The sequence below is a fragment of the Pelobates fuscus genome, chromosome 6, assembly GCF_036172605.1.
Source record: "Pelobates fuscus isolate aPelFus1 chromosome 6, aPelFus1.pri, whole genome shotgun sequence".
NCBI classification, from domain to species: Eukaryota; Metazoa; Chordata; class Amphibia; order Anura; family Pelobatidae; genus Pelobates; species Pelobates fuscus.
In genome coordinates, this window is record NC_086322.1 from 117347765 (window position 1) to 117365281 (window position 17517).

General features: G+C 38.1%; 1 protein-coding gene across 1 annotated transcript in view; it reads left to right on the plus strand.

Annotated features, from left to right (window-relative positions):
• NEK1 (NIMA related kinase 1) overlaps window positions 1-17517 on the plus strand; it is a 115672-nt gene that overhangs the window by 47097 nt on the left and 51058 nt on the right. Inside the window, exons 15-21 of the mRNA XM_063458188.1 lie at window positions 723-910; window positions 994-1116; window positions 1255-1357; window positions 2958-3041; window positions 10592-10679; window positions 11138-11208; window positions 13469-13564. Of these exons, the coding sequence (XP_063314258.1) occupies window positions 723-910; window positions 994-1116; window positions 1255-1357; window positions 2958-3041; window positions 10592-10679; window positions 11138-11208; window positions 13469-13564 (753 nt within the window). The remainder of the gene's footprint in view (window positions 1-722; window positions 911-993; window positions 1117-1254; window positions 1358-2957; window positions 3042-10591; window positions 10680-11137; window positions 11209-13468; window positions 13565-17517) is intronic.

The window sequence follows — 17517 nt, forward strand, 5'->3', positions numbered from 1 at the left end:
ACTATAAATATATTTGATAAATAGTTTTATTTATGCACGATTTGTTGCTTTCTTAGGCTGATGAATTAGTTACAAAGAGAACTCTAACCGTTTCTTTCAAATCCTTGAATTTGTATCTGCTCCTTAATAATCTTATTTCAGATATGAGGAAGAAACCTTACTTCATCATATCTGATGTTTATTCAAATATCCGTTTGTGTTTTCCTACACAAATACACTTTGCAACAAGTTATCTTTTTTTGTATTTTCACTGCCAACTGACTTGCTACTTATGATTTCACTCCAGTATGAAGATATCAATTTAGAGCTTGCATACTTGCATATCACATGCATAGTAGATCTAGTTTGTAACCATCATACTCTGTGGTTTTTTTTTTTTTTTTTAGCTTAACTTGTATTAGAATAGTAATTGAAAACCCCAATAACTCTTATAACAGTGTATGAGGCTTAATGGAGTCAAAGGCAGCAAGCAACTTCCTCCATTCCTCAAAAAGGCCTCAAATGTGGACACAGTCTTTCTTAAAATATCACACTTTAACTTGTGATGGATGGAAGTTTGCATGAAACACATTATTTTAGGTTTCTATAACTAGTAGCATTATTTTATGATTCGGAATGTTGTTGAGAGGTACAATAAACCGAGGTGTAGCTGACTTTGTTATGCATTTTTGAGAGCTGCTTGCTCTAAGTAATATTCTCGATAACCTGTGTTGCTTTCTTAGGCATTTTGTTTTGGTGGTGGTGGAGGTGGTGGTGGAGGTGCTCCACCACAGGCTGTGGCTCGAGTATCCTACGAACATTATCATTCCTTACTTGACCAGATGCAGAAGCAGAAAGAACACATTAAAGCAGTAGAAGAAAGAGATGCCAAGTTGAAAGCCAGTAGTGAGTCCTCTGACCAGGCTAGCAGGTATGAGCTTCTGGGCCCACAATTTGTTCAATGTTAACTGTTCCCAATAACCGGTTGATTGACTACTTCACTTTTACCCAAAGAGTTGCAGTGAAACCAGAGGCTCCTAATGGCCCTTCTCCTCGCATAGCCTTTCCTGATGGTGATGCCATAAAGAAAGAATTGAAGAGGTTGGAGGAGGTTTCAAAACAAGCAATTGCACATAAGTAAGTACTCCCTTTTATAACCTGTAATTCTTACATTTATAGTCCACATCCTTTTCACCTTCAATATCACCCAAGTATCATTACAATAATGCCTAAATGCAAGTCCGGTTATTTCTATGTTTTTGCCCTTGTGTGTAGGCATAGAGGACATGCTGCTGCAGAAAATGCCAGGCAGGTGGAAGAGTTTTGGCAAAGGAAGAGAGAAGCAATGGAAAACAAAGCTCGTGCTCAGGGAAATATGGTATAGAATTCATTACACTTTATAAACTGATGTTAGAACATAACTGTAATATGTTCAGTACCCAGTTATCTGACTAGTGAAGTCTTTGATTATAACAACTACCTTAGAGCTATTAGTGCAGAAAACTTCATTGACCCTATTCATTCAACTACACCTTTTCAGGCCTGAAAGCATTAGGTTTGGAGTTAGAGGAAAATGGACGTTGATAGTGTTTTTTTCAGTTGTCTGATTTGTAGATTTGCCAGTGTTGTTCTTGGTAAAAATTCTTAAAGAAGATGTATTGACCATTTCTAAAATTGGTAGTTAAAATGAGAAGCTGCATCAATTGGGAGAACTAGCTATTAGTATTCACTCACATCATAGTATTTAGGTGCTTTAATCTTTATTATTGAAATGGTGTCTATTACTTGCAGAGACATTCACTAAAGTAAGAATTTAAAACCAAAGAAGCCAAACTGAAAGCATAGCTGATTTAGAGAATGCTTCTGGTTCAGTTTTTTGGACCTTTAATTTGACATTCACTTTGTATGCACACTTTAGTAAATGATCTTGCTAATGCCTAGGAGGCTCTATGTTTCTTCTCGCAGCAGTGTTTACTTATTTATACTTCACATTGCAATGTGGCAATTCAATGTCACAACTATTTTATTGCATAATATGTTTTATATTTTCTAGTCTTTTTGGGTAAACATTGCTGAAAATTCTAAGGCTCATTTTAATGGCTTGAACATAGCTGGATTGCATTTCTATTTAACATGTAAAATGTTTACCGAAAATTCAAATTCTTCTAATTTAATTAAACGTTTTGAAATTATTATAAGCTAGAGACATTGGGACGTAAAACTGTAAATTGATGGTAGGTTAGGAATGGCTATCCTGGCAGCCAACATTTTTGTGAACCACCTTTTTCATCATGCTCAACCAATCTAAATGCTTCCTGATCGTAGAAAATGTAATTCACAACTGTAGGGTTTTCCAGGTTGCCCATCCCTCAGATATGGAATATAAAACCTTACTGCTGTATACAATGATCATATTCATGAATCATTCTTTGTGCTGGTTTAGCTATAATAACTGTTCCTGATGTGCTATGTGATTTCATCAGTGCTTCCCTTTTGGTCTAACTACCAATGCCCATAGCAATGCTATTGTATCGACAAGCTGATCAATATGCGTGTACATGTTTGTCCAAACCTTTATTCCACCATAGAATCAATGCGTGCTGAACGGTGTTGTGCGAGTCCACTTACTTTTTTTTTTCTTTCTTTTTGATTGTCACACCTTCTTTGTCTTAATCAACTGTTCTTAATGTTTGACAGTTTTAGTTTACCACAAATTACGTCGGAGTAAGCATGCAAATTTTTTTCAAAGTGACTATCATGAAAATGTCTCGTGCTCTGTAACATGGTGCATCGTCAAGCTAAAAATAGTTTCCCAATTCCATTAAATGAAACTATATTGCCAATGTCACAACACGCAGTGGTACGTAGACAGTTTGAGGGTCAGTGATATATGCAGTGAAATGGTTGATTTTTGCAGGCCTATATACTTTGTTGTAGCCCCCACAATTCTTACACTTGATACATTAAATGGTGAACAGGATGCACTGTGCAACTTGACAGCTATCTATGGAGGCAGGCCAAATTCTGCAGGAGGAGGCAAGTCTCGAAACAAAGAAGAACAGGTAGGATTCCTGTATGCATGAGCCCGGCCACCATGTTTCTGGCATCTCTTACTATTCCCACATCTCTGTCATGCATGGTTGCTATGTATTTAACAAAGAAGCTACAGGAAAGATTTGAGGGACCCCATAAGCAATCTCGAATGTTACCTGCCTGCCTCCTTACTTGCCAATAACAATACTAACTAGGGGAAGTGCTTGCTGTAACTATTCCTGCTCATCTCTTTCCCTCCAGTTCCATGCTGTCTGTCCTAGTTATGTACTTGATTTGTGTATCTTCTACTTTTGTTTTAACGCTTCATTTCAAACATGACCTGTATTATGTGGAAAGCATTGTAAGCTCCATGTGCTGTATAACATACTTTATTTTACCCACTGCCATGCTTATGTGTATTTGCTGTGTTTACTGTATGCTTTTTAAATACCGTATTTTTCGCTCCATAAGACGCACCTAGTTTTTAGAGGAAGAAACCCAGAAAAAAAAATATTCTGAACAAACTGTCCCATAGTGTTTCTTACTATGGGACAGTTTGTTCAGAATATTTTTTTTTCTCCCCTGTCCCATAGTCTTCTCCCCCCCCCCCTCCCATAGTCTTCTCCCCCATCCCCCCCTCCATAGTCTTCTCTCCCCCCCCCATAGTTTTCTCCCCCCCCCCCTCCCATAGTCTTCTCTCCACCCCACTCCCATATTGTTCTCTCCTCTCCCATACTGTCCCCCTCCCCTCCCCTTGTCCCATAATTACTTACCTGTCTTGTAGCGTGGGCTGGCCTTACAGCGCGCATCGCGGTACTGGAACTTCAATTTCAGGTTCCGGTTTCCGGCGGGACTGAAAGGAAGTGTGCACACGGAGTGCGCACTTCCTTTCAGTCCCGCCGGAAACCGGAACCTGAAATTGAAGTTCCTGTACCGCGGTGCGCGCTGTGAAGCCGGCCCACGCTACAAGACAGGTAAGTAAAGCTTCATATTCACTCCATAAGACGCACAGACATTTCCCCTCACTTCTGAGGGGGAAAAAAGTGCGTCTTATGGAGCGAAAAATACGGTATGTAATCTTGAAAGCTAAGAGCAACAAAGCTGGTTTTGGGACAGTTTCAAACTTTCATCAAACACCTCTACCATAGCAATTGTATATTTACCATGATTTTCCCTCCAGATTAAAGACCGTGCACAACAGGAATATGCACCATGTTATAAAAGGAAAACACACATTTTACATTTAACAGTTAAGCCTCTCCTAACACTCCTTCCCATTATGGCATATGCGGGAAATGGAAGGTGTGTCTTAAGCACATGCAGGTTGTGATGCCACCGACAACTGGGTCTGGGACAAGAGGATACCGATTTAGAGCTCAATGACTATCCTCCAAGAAGATTTTTCTGCTTGTCAGTCCATTCACCCAAAACTGCTTTAGCTTTGTTTGCGGTATTACAGGATTAGTTAAAGAAAAATGAATGTGATAGAAGAACTTCGTCTTGTAGAATATTTTTCAGGAGCCTTCCTTTTTTTTTTTTTTTTTTATTTAAGTTCAAAAGCCAGGTGGGTCATACAGACCCATCCTAGTCCTTAAAGAAGTCCATTGTTTCATCACCAGGAAACAAATCTGTATGGATACCATACAATCCACAACACACATTATTCAAGAAGGGCTTGATTAAAGTTCACTAGACCTCACGCATGCCTATCTACATTTTCCCATTGTGGAAACAAGCAAAACGTTCCTGAGGTTCTGTATCAAATGGAAAGAAGAATCTTGGCATTTACAATTCAGAGTGCTCTTGTTTGATCTGTCCTCAGCCCTTCCAGTGTTTACCAAAGTCCTAGTAGTCATCACGGCTGCTTTAACCCCTTAAGGACCAAACTTCTGGAATAAAAGGGAATCATGGCATGTCACACATGTCATGTGTCCTTAAGGGGTTAAGAAAAGAAAGTGTCCATATTGTTCCATATTTAGACGATTTGTTTCTCATAGCATCCTTAAGATGACTTCTTTTAAGAGACCTTAACATAAAGGGACACTATAGTCACCTGAACAACTACAGCTTAATGTATTTGTTCAGGTGAGATCTATAGCTCCCTGCTGGTAATCTAATGTAAACACTGTATTTTCAGAAAAAATAGTGTTTACATTGATTGATAGGAATACCTCCAGTGGCCGTCACTCAGATGGCCACCAGAGGGACTTCCTATCATGTAGGGCCCTAAAAAGGCCCTGTACACGTCAGACGTATTGAGATACGACTGGCGTGTGCAGGAGAGAGAAGGCACTGTGTGCGCGCCTTCTCTCTCCAGCCTGTCAGCAGAGGAGAGGGGGTGGGCAAAGACCGCGAGCTGATGCGCGGTAGTGCGCTCAGGACTTCAGAGGGCGGCATTAATGCCGCCCTATGAAGTATGTGTGCATGTGCGGCGAAGCCGCGCATGCGCACAAGGGAGCAATGACGCTTCCAAATGGAAGAGTCTGATTGCTCGCGCCCGCCTATTTCGTCATTTTGACGAAATAGGAGGCGCGGCTTCACAAGGCTCCATGCGCTGGAACCAGGTGAGTAAAATACTCTGCCTGGAAAGTCCCTTAACCTCCATCTGCCTAAATGCAGGGCTGGATTTTAAATCAAGAAAAATCAGATTTGGTTCCCACAAGATCTATTCTCTTCTTTAGGTCTACAGTATTTCTTCCAGCAGAAAAGAAAAACCAATATCTTAAGGTCTATTATGGTTCTGCAAACAAAAAAGGTCAGTACCTTAAGGGAAGCAATGAAGTTGTTTGAGCCTCTAACACTACCATTCCAGCCATCGGCTTGGCCAAGGCAAAAATAAGGCTTCTACAGAGAAATATTCTGACCGAATGGGTGGAGGAACATCTTCCTTAGAGACCAATTGATGAAAATTTGACCAAGCACAATAAGAAGTTTCTGTTGGTGCAAGACCCGTTTCTGACAGAAGACCTTTGTTTCAGACTAACAAAATTCTCTTCTTGGTACCAGGGAATTCATGAAAATCCAATTTCAACCTCTCTTCCAAAAATTCCATAATTCCTCCAATGGGCATTTGCAAAGGATTTTAGAAGACTGCAATCTCAACATCCTTACCTAGAAAACTGTTTTTCTGGTGGCCGTTACATCAGCAAAAAGACTTGGGGGAACGTCAAGCTTAAGCAGCAAGTCCTCCGATTTAGTTTTTTCATATGAATAAAGTCATCTTAAAACTTCACCCTTCATTTCTTCCTAAAGTTTTGTCTGTGGAAAATAGGAATCAAGAGATTGTACTCCCAATATGTAACTCACCCTGCAGTGCTATTTAGACAAAAACAAAACATTTTTGTCGTTCCGACAGGCTGTTCTTTCTATCTCTGGGTCAGAAGAAAGGTCTCACGACTTCTAAAGGTTCATTAGCAAGATGGGTTAAAGAGGCTCATTCCAACCCATTAACGATTAATAAGTATGTAAGGGTTTAGAAAAAATACCCCTCTTTTTTTACCTGAAGCTGAAAGAAGCAAGATGAATTGTTAGTGTAGGACTCACCTAAGAGATTTGTCTTTAAGTGGCAGGTGAGCTTACACATAAATGGGCATTGGAGTGATACTAAAAACATAAAGTTGTTTGAATGGTGATTTTGGTTTAGTGTGCAAGTAACTATTTTGTTTTTTCATTATTGCCTAAAGTGCCTCTAAAGTTACCCCTCCTCTTCATTTAGAAGCTTGTTCCATAAGCGCAGTTGCTACATCCTGAGCATCTACAGCCTTGGCTACTCTGTCTCAAATTTGCATGGTTGCTACATGGTCTTCCATTCACACTTTTGTCAAACACAATAAGTTAGACATGCAGGCCTCCTGAGGATACTGTGTTTGGGCGCAAGGTGCTCCAAGCAGTGGTGAAATTATGTCTTCCTTCGGGGATTGCTTTTCTATCCCTGTTGTCTATGCACTGCCTCTATTCTGGAGAAAAAAAAATCACATTTTACTTACCGTAATTTTTTATCCTTAGGATTAGAAGCTGTGCATATATTTTCCTCCCTATTCATAAATACGTTTTGCAGTTATTTGGCTTGTGTATTTTTTGGGATAACTGTGTTGATTGGGGATTGTATGCCATAAGGGGGAGGATTGTTAGGAGGGGCTTAACTCTTAAATATCTAGTTTACCTGACTGGCGGCCTTTTACTGTCAAGACGTGGTGGATATCCCTGTTGTTGTGCACCGTCTCTAATCCGACAGAAAAGTAAATGTACGCCAAGTAAAATTTGATCTTTCTTGTAGCAGTTCTATTTTCACTGTTCACATTAATGAGTCTATTGACAATTACTACAAAGTGTTTTTTTTGCTCTCCTATACATTTGGCTTTAACTAAATAAAGTAGCACCGTAGGAACTTCCTTTGAGTCATAACTTGCGTAGTAGATGTCCAGTGCCAGTGGTTTTATTAGGTACCTTGGGTGAGTTTGGTAAATGGGTAGTTATATTCAGCAGATAAGACCCAACTGTACTGCCTTGTAAAAGTATGCTTACTTCCTTGTCATTGATTATACAAACTATATACTAAATCACAATCATGATATTAACCAAAACTATTATCATCCTTCATGAAAGCTTTTGTAATCAAAATACTTAAACTAATGAGAGAAAAAAACATCACAACAAGCGCTCACCAAGATCAAACTGAAGTTTATTCAGCACAAAATCAAACAGGGGGAACAAATAGGCAAAAAGTACTTCCTTATGCAATTCAGACCTCTGGGTCCTTAGATAACAAAACAAAGAGTTGAGTCAGCACTAATCGGAGAGGCAGCAGACCCAAACAATGACTCCCTCAAGTGTCCTTAGGAATAGATAAGCAAAAACAAATAGGGGATGGGTCTGCGCCAATATACAAAATAAATAACAATAACAAGTCCAATTAAATCTATTCAGTGGTCTCCGAAGTTGTAGGATTCTACTTGTTACGATATCCAAGAGATGTGGAGGAAGGTGGTGAGTGATGAGTAAGATGATCCAAAATAGTAAAAATAGGAGAGGTCTTACTTACAGTTGACAGAGCTTAATCCAGCTCTGGTGTGAATGGCTTGCAGCGGTATTATCCCCGCTTACAGGATATACGACAAGTATCCTCTTCTATGTGGTGACAGACGGCCAAGTGGGAGATAAAAATAGAAACAATAATGGTGCAGTATGTTCCACACGTGAAATAAAAGATGTAAAATATAATAGATACTCACATTTGGTAGAGCTTCTGCTAGCTCTAGTTTTATAGGCGTACAGCGGTATAATCCCCGCTTGTAGGATATAAGATGAGTGTTCTTGATGGTAGTATCAGGAGCTCGGAGAGAAGATAAAACAGCGATAGTGCTCTCAATAAAATATTGTTGGTGTATAAAATAATAAAATATACTCAGTGTATAGGGCAGGCTAACTGCTCTATGATAAAAACGTAGGTGGTATAATCCCCACCTAGGATTCTTTGGAGTATAATACCAGGAAGTAAAATGAATAAAATGAAAAAAGTATATAAAAATGTATATAGTATAAAATATATATAAAAGGCCAGGTAATAGTCAAAAGATAATGGTATGAACGTAAAAAGTGACCAAAATCTATTTATTAACAGTATATAAAAACAGTATAATATCCAAACGCGTTTCACCAATATAAGGCTTTATCAATGGATAAAAAAAATCCATTGATAAAGCCTTATCCATTGATAAAGCCTTATATTGGTGAAACGCATTTGGATATTATACTGTTTTTATATACTGTTAATAAATAGATTTTGGTCACTTTTTACGTTTATACCATTATCTTTTGACTATTACCTGGCCTTTTATATATATATATTTTATACTATATACATTTTTATATACTTTTTTCCTTTTATTCATTTTACTTCCTGGTATTATACTCCAAAGAATCCTAGGTGGGGATTATGCCACCTACGTTTTTATCATAGAGCAGTTAGCCTGCCCTATACACTGTGAGTATATTTTATTTTATACACCAACAATATTTTATTGAGAGCACTATCGCTGTTTTATCTTCTCTCCGAGCTCCTGATACTACCATCAAGAACACTCATCTTATATCCTACAAGTGGTGATTATACCGCTGTACGCCTATAAAACTAGAGCTAGCAGAAGCTCTACCAAATGTGAGTATCTATTATATTTTACATCTTTTATTTCACGTGTGGAACATACTGCACCATTATTGTTTCTATTTTTATCTCCCACTTGGCCGTCTGTCACCACATAGAAGAGGATACTCGTCGTATATCCTGTAAGCGGGGATAATACCGCTGCAAGCCATTCACACCAGAGCTGGATTAAGCTCTGTCAACTGTAAGTAAGACCTCTCCTATTTTTACTATTTTGGATCATCTTACTCATCACTCACCACCTTCCTCCACATCGCTTGGATATCGTAACAAGTAGAATCCTACAACTTCGGAGACCACTTAATAGATTTAATTGGACTTGTTATTGTTATTTATTTTGTATATTGGCGCAGACCCATCCCCTATTTATTTGTTTTTGCTCTGGGTCCTTAGACCTAGTTCATAAAATACTTGTCTGTTTAGAAACCATGGTTTTTTTTTTTTTTAAACCAGCTGCTGTAATTCATTTCTCATAATTCATTTTGAGACATTGGCCAGCAGTGATTTATTGCAAGAGTAGAGCGTTATCAGATTGGGATTCAAAACCCGGCCTCCTTCCATCCCAGTACCTGGCGTATGCGGCGTTAACAGACGCCGGCCACGGCGGTTCCGTTTTAAATAAAGAAATAGCCTTTGCCCATATCAAAGATGGCGCTTACATGCGTGCGATGTCATGTCGTAGACGTGCACGCATGTTTTGGTGTCAGAGGTCACATATAGCCATTTACAGCTCTAGGAGGGTTATTTAAACCCAAATTACCTTTTGATCAGTGCCCTGTCGTGGTTTCCCTTAGCTGGTTATCCAAGAGTGTTTCTGATCTTTGTATTTCTGGTATTTGACTTTGGCTTCGTTTGACTTCCCTGATTTCTGGTATCCTTGACTTTTGGCTTTCCCTCATCGTTGTGTCTCACTCTGTATCCCTGACCTCGGCAAGTATTTTGACTATTCTTGGTTGTGTTAAGTCTGGCCATTCTAAGGTCTGGTTATACGTTATCCTTAGTCCTAGGTGTGATACTTTTTCTGCTTGCTGGATCAACAGTAATCCTGACATATTGTACTACATGTGTAATGCTGAGAACAGTGACTGCAAGAGTAGTACGTCTCTGTAATCCCCCATGCCTTTCTCGTACAGAGGGCTGCCTTGTACTGGATTACATTTTGAGGAGCCAATAGTATGAAGATATTTTGTGAATGGGTATTGGACATTCGTACTGTTACATTTTGGTAATAAAAAATTGTGTTACTCAGTTTTTCTTTCAATCTATTGGCTTTCCAACAGGCTCTAACATCCTGTTCAATATATAAACATCTCTTTCATTTTTGTATGTGTTAAATCATTTTGAGTGAGAAGATAAAGTATTCTATCAATCTTTAATCATAGTAGTAAAGTGGGTCTTTTTGTTGGTCTCTTGCAGGAATATTTAGCAAGACTCAGGCAGATCAGGCTACAAAATTTTAATGAGCGACAACAAATCATGGCCAAGCTGCGTGGCGAAAAGGCAAGTGGGACATCTTGTTATTAAAAATATCATTATTGTTGTCATTATTATTATTATTATTATTATCATTATCATTATATTGTTTGTGTTACAGATTGGATATATTATCTTGTTTGTTGTTTTCCCCTATGTGATTCACATACATTGTCATTGGTAGACCATCAGAATTCTTAGTTTAATCTGGAAGGAAAACAAATTATATTAAATGGATAGTCCAGGCACTATGACCTCTTCGGTGATTTGAAGTGGTCATGGTGTTTGTTGTCTGAATGTGCAGCATTTCAGTTTGAAACCACCAGCGGTGTCATATTTTGCGTATTTTGGCAACACCTGTAGCATCAATGGTGGCAGGTCCCCTTCCCTGTGCCTTCCAAGTCTTCCCTTATATGTGCACTGACTCATACCTCCATGTGACTATTTAAGATTTCAATTGTTTCTCTCTTTTTTTTTTTTTATAGGGAGATGATGAGGAAGCTGGACACAAGAGCAGCGAAGAAGCTGAACTGAGAAGAAAGAAAATCGAAGCATTGAAAGCAAGTGTTGCCCATTCATACACACTTCCATTAGTAGATTTTCTCAGTGGTCCTTCCATGTGCATTATGTCCTCCATATTTTAGAGTGATCTATCCATGGCTTGCAGAAAGGCAGCAGTGTTTATGAATGGAGGTGACTCCATAATCTGCTCCTTGAAATCAAATATATACAGTTAGGTTGGGAAATATTTGGACACGGATACCATATTTATTTGTTAGGATTTGCATTCAGTTTCATACACAGTCCCCTTCTTTCAGGAGCTAAAATGTAATTGGACAAATTAACACAATCCTCAATAAAATGAGAATTTTTAATACTTTGTCGAGAATCCTTTGCTGGCAATGACTGTTTGAAGTCTGTAACACATGGTCATCACTAAACGTTGGGTTTACTCCTTTGTGATGCTTTGCTAGGCCTTTATTGCAGCTGTCTTCAGTTGTTGTTTGTTCCTTGGTCTTTCTGTTTGAAGTTTTGAGATCAGGTGATTGATGCAGCCATTGCAGAATATTTAAACTCCTGCGTTGCTTTCACAGTATGTTTTGGCTCATTGTCCATCTGTAAAGTGAAGCACTGTCCAATCAACTTTGCTGAGTTTGGCGGAATCTGAGTAGACCATATATCCCTATACACTTCAGAATTCATCCGGCGACTTCTGTCACATCATCAATAAACACTAGTAACCCAGTGCCATTGGAAGCCATACATGGCCATGCTAACACACTGCCCCCACAATGTTTCCAGATGATGTGGTATGCTTAACCATCATTCTGGTACAGGTTGATCTTTGTTTCATCCATCCAAAAAATGCTATTCCAGAACTGGGGTGTTTTTTTAGTAGTTTTTTTGGCAAAGTTTAGTCTGGCTTTTCTATTATTGAGGCTCATGAATGTGCCTTTTTCTATTGCAGAGCTCACCAGAGCGTTCCGTTTTGTTTTTCTTTTTCTCTCCAAATATACCAGACTGTTGATTTGGCCATTCCTAACGTTCATGCTATATCTTTGATGGATTTTTTATTTTTTTGCAGCCCATGGCTTGCCTGTTTCACTTGCATTGAGGGTTCCTTTGACCGCATGTTGTAGGTTCACAGCAACCGCTTCCAAATGCAAATGCCACACCTGAAATCAATTCCACACCTTTTACCTGCTTAATTGATATAGAAATAATGGAGTAGCTCATCGCTGTCCATGAAACAGCTTTTTTTGTCAAATATCCAATTACTTTTGGTCTACTGAAAAAGAGGGGGCTCCATATTAAAGAGCTGTAATTCCTAAACCCCTTCTCTAATTTGTTTGTGAATATCCTCACATTAAAGCTGAAACACTGCACTTTAAGCCCACATTCATTATTTAACTGTAACTTGAATTTATTTTAGCAAACACCCGAAACAACAAAACTTGTCCATGTCCAAATATGTCCGAACCTAACCTTACCGCAAATCCCAATGTTTTCCTTCCTAAATTTGAAAATCACTTGGAATTCAATTTAGATCTTTTATGTGATAAATAAGGGATCATGCTTTACTATTTGGCTGACTGAAGCACAGCTCCATATTTGAAAGATATTGTGGCACTGCTACTTTTTGTTGTGTTTTTGGCAAGGCCCTTTAGCCACTAGTAATCATGAATGGTGCTATAACAAAACTGCACTCCTATGAATGTATTGCCATTACATACCACCCAACATTTTAAATAGTCAAAGAGGGGCACTTTAATTTTAAGGTTGTGAATCGGGATTTGGCCAGTTGAATCCCTAATAACTTATGCCGCTAAAATGTAATTTAGATTAAGGGCAATGTACCTAATTTACATAGATTTATAAGCACAGTATTATTGATATGGAGCTCCATTATACACTAGGCACACCAACAATATGGAGCTCCTAGAAAAGATGGACATAAGCATGGAAAAGGGACAGAGATTTGGGCCCAAATAGAGACACTTGGGAGCTATGCCACTTCAACGTCACTGCTTTGATGATTAGTATTTTAAATACTACACTTGAATGGATACCATGTTGTACAAACAACTAAAGGAAAAACGTGTTCTTTGTGAACGGTTTTCTTGTAAACCTTTAATTTACAGTCTCCTTTTTATTATGTATTTTGAAAAGAAAAAAGAATATTGATTAAAACTGTACACTATTGTGATTTGTAGTTTCCATTTTTATTTTATCATGGTTGTCGTTTTATTTTTTTTCCATTTTATTATTACATATATAACATTATTATATATTACATATACCATATATGAAATTTTACAGGCCCAAGCAAATGCAAGAGCAGCAGTTTTAAAAGAAGAACTTGAAAGAAAACGGAGAGAAGCTGATGAAAGAGAAAAAAGAGCGTGGGAAGAACATGTAAGTAAATGTCTTTCCTCATTATTTCAGTGTCCGATCCAGTGTGTTTCATCCTTTAGTAGTAGACTTGCTTCTCTCTGACCTGCATGTGTCTCATTTCATGTCTCGGGCAAGGTAAGAGGAGCATTGTTGCCGCAGTGATAAGCTTGCTGAGTAGTTTAATTCATGTTTTTTAAAAGTACTTGTGATAACTGAACAGAATTTTCCATACTCAGCTGAGCAAAGTTTGTAGGATGTCCTTAAACTTCCATTGTGAACAATGGGAGACCAGGATTAGCTGAGATTATTCAGCCACTCCATGGTCCCTTCTTATCCTGAGGATTTTTAGCAAATGTGACACATTTAGGATGGGATGAGGGGTATTTATTTATATAACAAACCTCCTGTACCCAAAGTGGTACGTTCGTCTGAAGTGTCCCAAAATTCCTCAAGGTTCATTCTCTATCAGTTCGCATACCCAAACATCAGTCGAGACTTGATGTTTGGAATGTTTTTTATTATGGCCAAGCTGCCCGCTTATATACACAGACCCTCAGCATAGGGTCTCCAGCAAAGACATAGGTAAGCCATCCCAGGCGTCTGTGTCTGAGAGAATAGTAAATTTTGCTTTTACTTATTATCTCCCAGGCACTTGAGGTACAGTATATACACATAAAACACCTCAGAATGCACACAATATTTATAGGAACCCCGACAAGTATTATATTCCCGGATAGCCAGGATCTGAGCACCCAAGATGTCCAAATAGCGCTCAGATCCATGTTGTATAGCCGATTCGCCACCGGGGAAAAGATTTTTGGGAGTTCCTATACAAATATAAGCAAAAGCTCCCCCCTGGCTCATAGGGAGTGTATGTTCTCTGCGTTCGGGGGTGTCTTTTCCTCGAAAAGCACTCTCCTGGCTTTTCTGGGAACTGAGCAGGAAACGGTATGATTTTCCTGGGGTTTGTCGGGCAAAGCACGCACTCGACGACCAAGTACCGCTGCCTGCGTTCGGGAGACAAAATGGCCGCCATTTACTAGAGCATGTGGGTTCGGTCACACAAATGGCAGCCACCCAGAGAGAGCACTTAGGTTTGTGATTTCTTTTAAGTTAAAGGCCTAGGGAGGTGGTCAATGTTTGGTAGTACTGAAGTACCGAACCAAGGGGAAACAATTAGGTTTGGTAAAAAGGGAAGGTTCAATAGGGCAGTTATTCACAATTTATATCGCTCATTCTTTGTTTATTTTATTTAATACATCTGTGGTCTATTAATGTTATAATGCTAATAATTTTTTCTAGAATAGTTCCTCAGTCATGTGATCTTATGCTTGTAGTTTGAGTTGAGAATGCTGAATGTTCCAGTCCACACTATTGCCTAGCCAAAAAAGGTCATGGCCCATTGCATGAACAGTATGACTACCTGTTGCTCTTCTAATGTGAGATTATTATTTATGTCCCGTTTATGAAAGTTTCGCTGTTAAATTAGGTGAAAATGTTACTGATCACCCTATTTTAACTTTTGTTGATATTACTAGCATGGTGTTTTATTTTTTTGTAATCCACCAATAAATGAGAACAATACCTGCTCTTTGCTTTTTTTCTATCTGCCCGGCAGTGTTGCTACCTTTTTGATTTCCCCAGAGATTTTAGCTGTGGCATTTCCATTATGGGATGTTGTACGTACAGAGCACTGACACAGTTGCCAGTTTCTTCATTCCTGAAGCAGAAATAAACCTGTCAGTGTGAGCAGCAGTTCTGTCTCAATACCCTACAATGGACTTATTGACAGAAGCAATAGTGCTTTTTTTTATCACTCCCCTGATATCTGAGTAATTAAAGTTAAAAAAATATATATATATGAAAAAACAGTAAAGAGATATTTGATTCGACCTTTCACACTGCCCCTCCTCAACAGACTTGTTTAACAGGGTGGGTAGCTTCTACATTTGGATTTCCATTCTAGTGCTCTCTCTCCACTGTTACTGATCTAGTTAAATAGATGATTTAACTATCATTGATTAAATCTGCTCACTAATGCAACAGAGATGATGTATAACATTTGCCAAAGAAAATACATTTAAAGCCGCACTTGAGGCACCATAGCCACCATAGCAATGCCCTCTGCCCTTCCCCATCGTAAGAGTCAAAAAACAGTTTTTAGAACTTTTTTTTTTACGCAGGGTGTTTAAACTCTGCATACTAATAATTGTCCATGCAGAAGAGGACGAATCCTCTCCTCCACAAACATTTTTAGTAGAAAATGAACATGCTTTCTGTATAGCTGCAATTTTAACAAATCACTGTTATAATTAACTGTACACAGGGGTACTGGGGACCTTCTTCTATTAACTATTATGCAATGGCTTTTCTGGTGCCTGTAGTGTTTCTTTAATGTGTGCCATATTTGTATTTCCTAGCAAAACGTAAGTACACAATGTTCAATTTAACTGTTAAAAAAAATGTTTATATCGTGAAGGTTTTTTTTTTGGTTTTTTACAGTGAGGGAGGTAAACTTTTATTAGTCCTAATTTTTATCTGAATATAGAATTCCGTCAATGTATAGCATGCACATTAAAACCACATGGCCTTAACACTGAGAGGATGACTGCCTCAAAGGAAGCACACCTCAGATACATTATCACCTGAAGCTAGCAATATCTTTCTCTGGTGAAAGGTTAATTGGAACAAAAATGCAATAGAGGGAGTTAGTCTTGTGTGGTCTCCCAGGTGCAGAAACTGTTTATTTGACATGTGGAGTGGATGAAAACTTGCTCTTCACATCTTTGCACGTACAACCTACAAGAATAGCTGATTTGTTTTTTAATTTAATTTTTCTTTCTCTCTCAGCCACATTTTAATAAGTTGAAGCTGTTTGGCTGAAGCTCCCTAGTTTAAAAAAAAGCTTTGTTTAAAGGTGACATATGCACACATTGTTATTTTTACAACCTTTCTTTTATTTTTTAGCAAATGGTCTTTATACCATGCCAAATACTGATCGCATACTTCATTATTCCTGTATTATACATTTTTCTATAAATTTTAATAGAAATTCACATTCCATTCAATGGCAGGTGACGACAATCTTTTTTTGTGCATTTTTATATAAAATTTTCACTACCTGTTCGTTATCCTATTTGATCCTTATTTTATGTGGTAATTTGGCATCACTAAACATCGGAATTGGAAATTTTACCTTTGCTTTCTGGGGGGAAAAAGGAAAAACAATTTCCATCCAGATTATTCTCTGAAGTGTTTTTAATGTTTAAAACCTAGTTCGAAGTTTCAGTTTCTTGTGCGGATTTTTACTTTGCAATTGCATGTAAATATTCTATCTTTATATATACTGCACGTTTTATTACATGCAAAGAATACGTTTTTAATAATTGCATACTTGGAAACCAACAGACCGACCCCAAGCAAGAACTTTTATGTATTTGTTGTCACTGAAGTGGATCCGTCATAATAAAGAGATTTTCCTGATATTCTCCTGTTGCATAGGGTATACATGTTAATCTATAGGTTTTGCATTAATGGTACAGCAGTTTTTAAGACCTGTCATTATGTTTTTAATGAGGCAGCTTGACTAAATCTCTCAGGTTTCCTCATTTCTGCATAAAACATGTTAAAATAATTTTGAATAACTCAAAATAAGCAGCCAAGTATGAAAAGGTACATGCTGCGATATAATCCTCTATGCACTAGTTAAACTAATCGGCACTCTTAACACTAACCTAAATATTTACCAGTTCATACTCCGTGCAGAAGGGCAGCTAAATAAAAAAAATAAAAAAAAGCTATTCAGTACTGGATCTTCACAGAACATATATATCCGTATTTAGCAGGAGTCGTGGTTAATTGTTTATTTGGATAGTTAACAGATCTACTGTGTGTTTTATTTGACCATATCTGATTAACTTTCTGATATGCCTACGAGTAATATATATATAAGCAAGCTCAAGACCCATACAGTT